This window comes from Microtus ochrogaster, unplaced genomic scaffold (genome assembly GCF_000317375.1).
Source record: "Microtus ochrogaster isolate Prairie Vole_2 unplaced genomic scaffold, MicOch1.0 UNK8, whole genome shotgun sequence".
NCBI lineage: Eukaryota > Metazoa > Chordata > Mammalia > Rodentia > Cricetidae > Microtus > Microtus ochrogaster.
This window is the reverse complement of record NW_004949106.1, coordinates 77,780-79,620: the sequence shown is the minus strand read 5'-3', so window position 1 is coordinate 79,620 and position 1,841 is coordinate 77,780. Positions and strand designations below refer to the sequence as shown.

The 1,841-nt window shown below is 37.6% G+C and overlaps 1 protein-coding gene across 3 annotated transcripts in view; it reads right to left on the bottom strand.

Annotated features, from left to right (window-relative positions):
- Wdr12 (WD repeat domain 12) overlaps window positions 1–1,841 on the bottom strand; it is a 23,705-nt gene that overhangs the window by 9,693 nt on the left and 12,171 nt on the right. For all 3 annotated transcript variants that reach the window (XM_026788864.1, XM_005366322.3, XM_013353489.2), the window contains one exon: window positions 220–265. In XM_026788864.1, the coding sequence (XP_026644665.1) occupies window positions 220–265 (46 nt within the window). The remainder of the gene's footprint in view (window positions 1–219; window positions 266–1,841) is intronic.

Sequence of the window (1,841 nt, the reverse complement as noted above, 5' to 3'; positions counted from 1 at the left end):
ATATATATATAGCAAATCAGTGACTTTCAAATAAAAAGGTGGTAGAATTCAAAAAGAATCAAAAAACTTAAAACAAATATAATTTGTCTTCATACTATACTTCTTTTTGTATATACTAAAATACTTTGGTTTATTTTTACAGCAAATATGAGAAGTAAAAGTTTCACTAAAATTCTAGAAACATGATTAATAAGTCAAAGTACAAAAAAATATTTATACCTGTAGACCAGATCTTTAGCATCTTATCCCAGGAGCCACTGCAAAACTAGATACATATGAAGGAGAAAGCATATGTAATAACTTACATTATTTGCCCCTTGCCCCATTTTTACTTTCCAAATTTTGCTTTGCTTGTTTCATCTCTTTGTACACAGGCTCTGTAATTGTTACTACTCGATAATCATACTTGGCTTCCCAGTCTTCTGGAAGCTGTGGCCTTGATCTCCATGATAACCAGCTGCCATGCTTATAAGCGCCCGTGTCCCACACAGCTGCTTAGATCAGAGTGGGCAACTAACCTATACTGAACACCTTAACAAATAAATCCTGAGAAATAAAGTTGGACATTTTCTAGGGGAAAGAAAACAGATTTCCCTGCAAGGGACAAGGGATAAAACTAGAAGTATTTCATGTAGAGAACACCGGAATATGGCTCAAATCAAACACAAGTGACTTGGGAACACACAAAGGGTTGAGGTATGCCCGCTACATTTAGCTCTCATTTCAGAGCTTTGAGGCCCAAATGCATTATCACCTTTTTGTTCTGACTTGTTCGTTCTTTCTTTGGCTATCACAACTTTTCTTTTGTGTTTTTAACAAACTGAAGATGAGTTTCTGCCCATGTATAAGTAAAAGATAGGTCTAACTTCCTAGTCAAAAGACAAGAATGGTTAATTCATGTAAATCTGTACTCAACAACATATAATCTCTGTGACTCAAGATAAATCATAAACCTTTATCATTGAGTGCATCAAACATTCTTTGTTACTCAAAGTTGCAGAACACCATTTATTTATTTATTTATTTATTTATACATACATACATACATACATACATACATACATACATACATACAGTTAGCCAGAAGAGGGTACCAGACCTCATTACAGATGGTTGTGGGCCACCATGCAGTTGCTGGGAATTGAACTCAAGACCTTTGGAAGAGCGGGCAATGCTCTTAACCGCTGAGCCATCTCTCCAGCCCCCGCAGAACACTCTTAAATGTGCAATTCTCCAATGCAGCAAAGGGAACTTTCAAATAAAAGAGGGTCTGCAACCCTTCATAAGGCAATGAGGTTATTATCTTTTGGTTTGCATCCATTTTGTTATAATAAAGAATAGGCCAGGCTGGGCAATGGTGGCTCATGCCTGTAATCCCAGTATTCGGAAGGAGGCTGAAGCAGGCCAATCAAAAGGGATATGAGGCCAGACTGGACCACATAAGTAGAATTCCAGGACAACCTGGGCTACAGTGTTCTTTGATGTAGTGAGAACCTGCATCAAAGAACAAAAACAACAGACTGAGGATTTAGTTTCAGGTCAAGTACAAGATGTATGTTTAACACTAATAATAAAATAAGCCGTTAACATTAGCCTTAGTGTGCTAAGGCTTGGGTATCATCTAGATGTTTAATAGATGACAGAGCACTTTAAGAGAATTTGATAAGGGCAGGAGAGATGGCTCAGAAGTTAAGAGCACTGACTGCTTTTCCAGGGATCCTGATTTCAATTCCCAGCAACCACATGGTGGCTCATGAGATCTGGTGCCCTCTTCTGGCCTGCAGGCATACATATAGGCAGAACACTGCACACATAATAAATAAATCTTTAAAAAAAAAAAA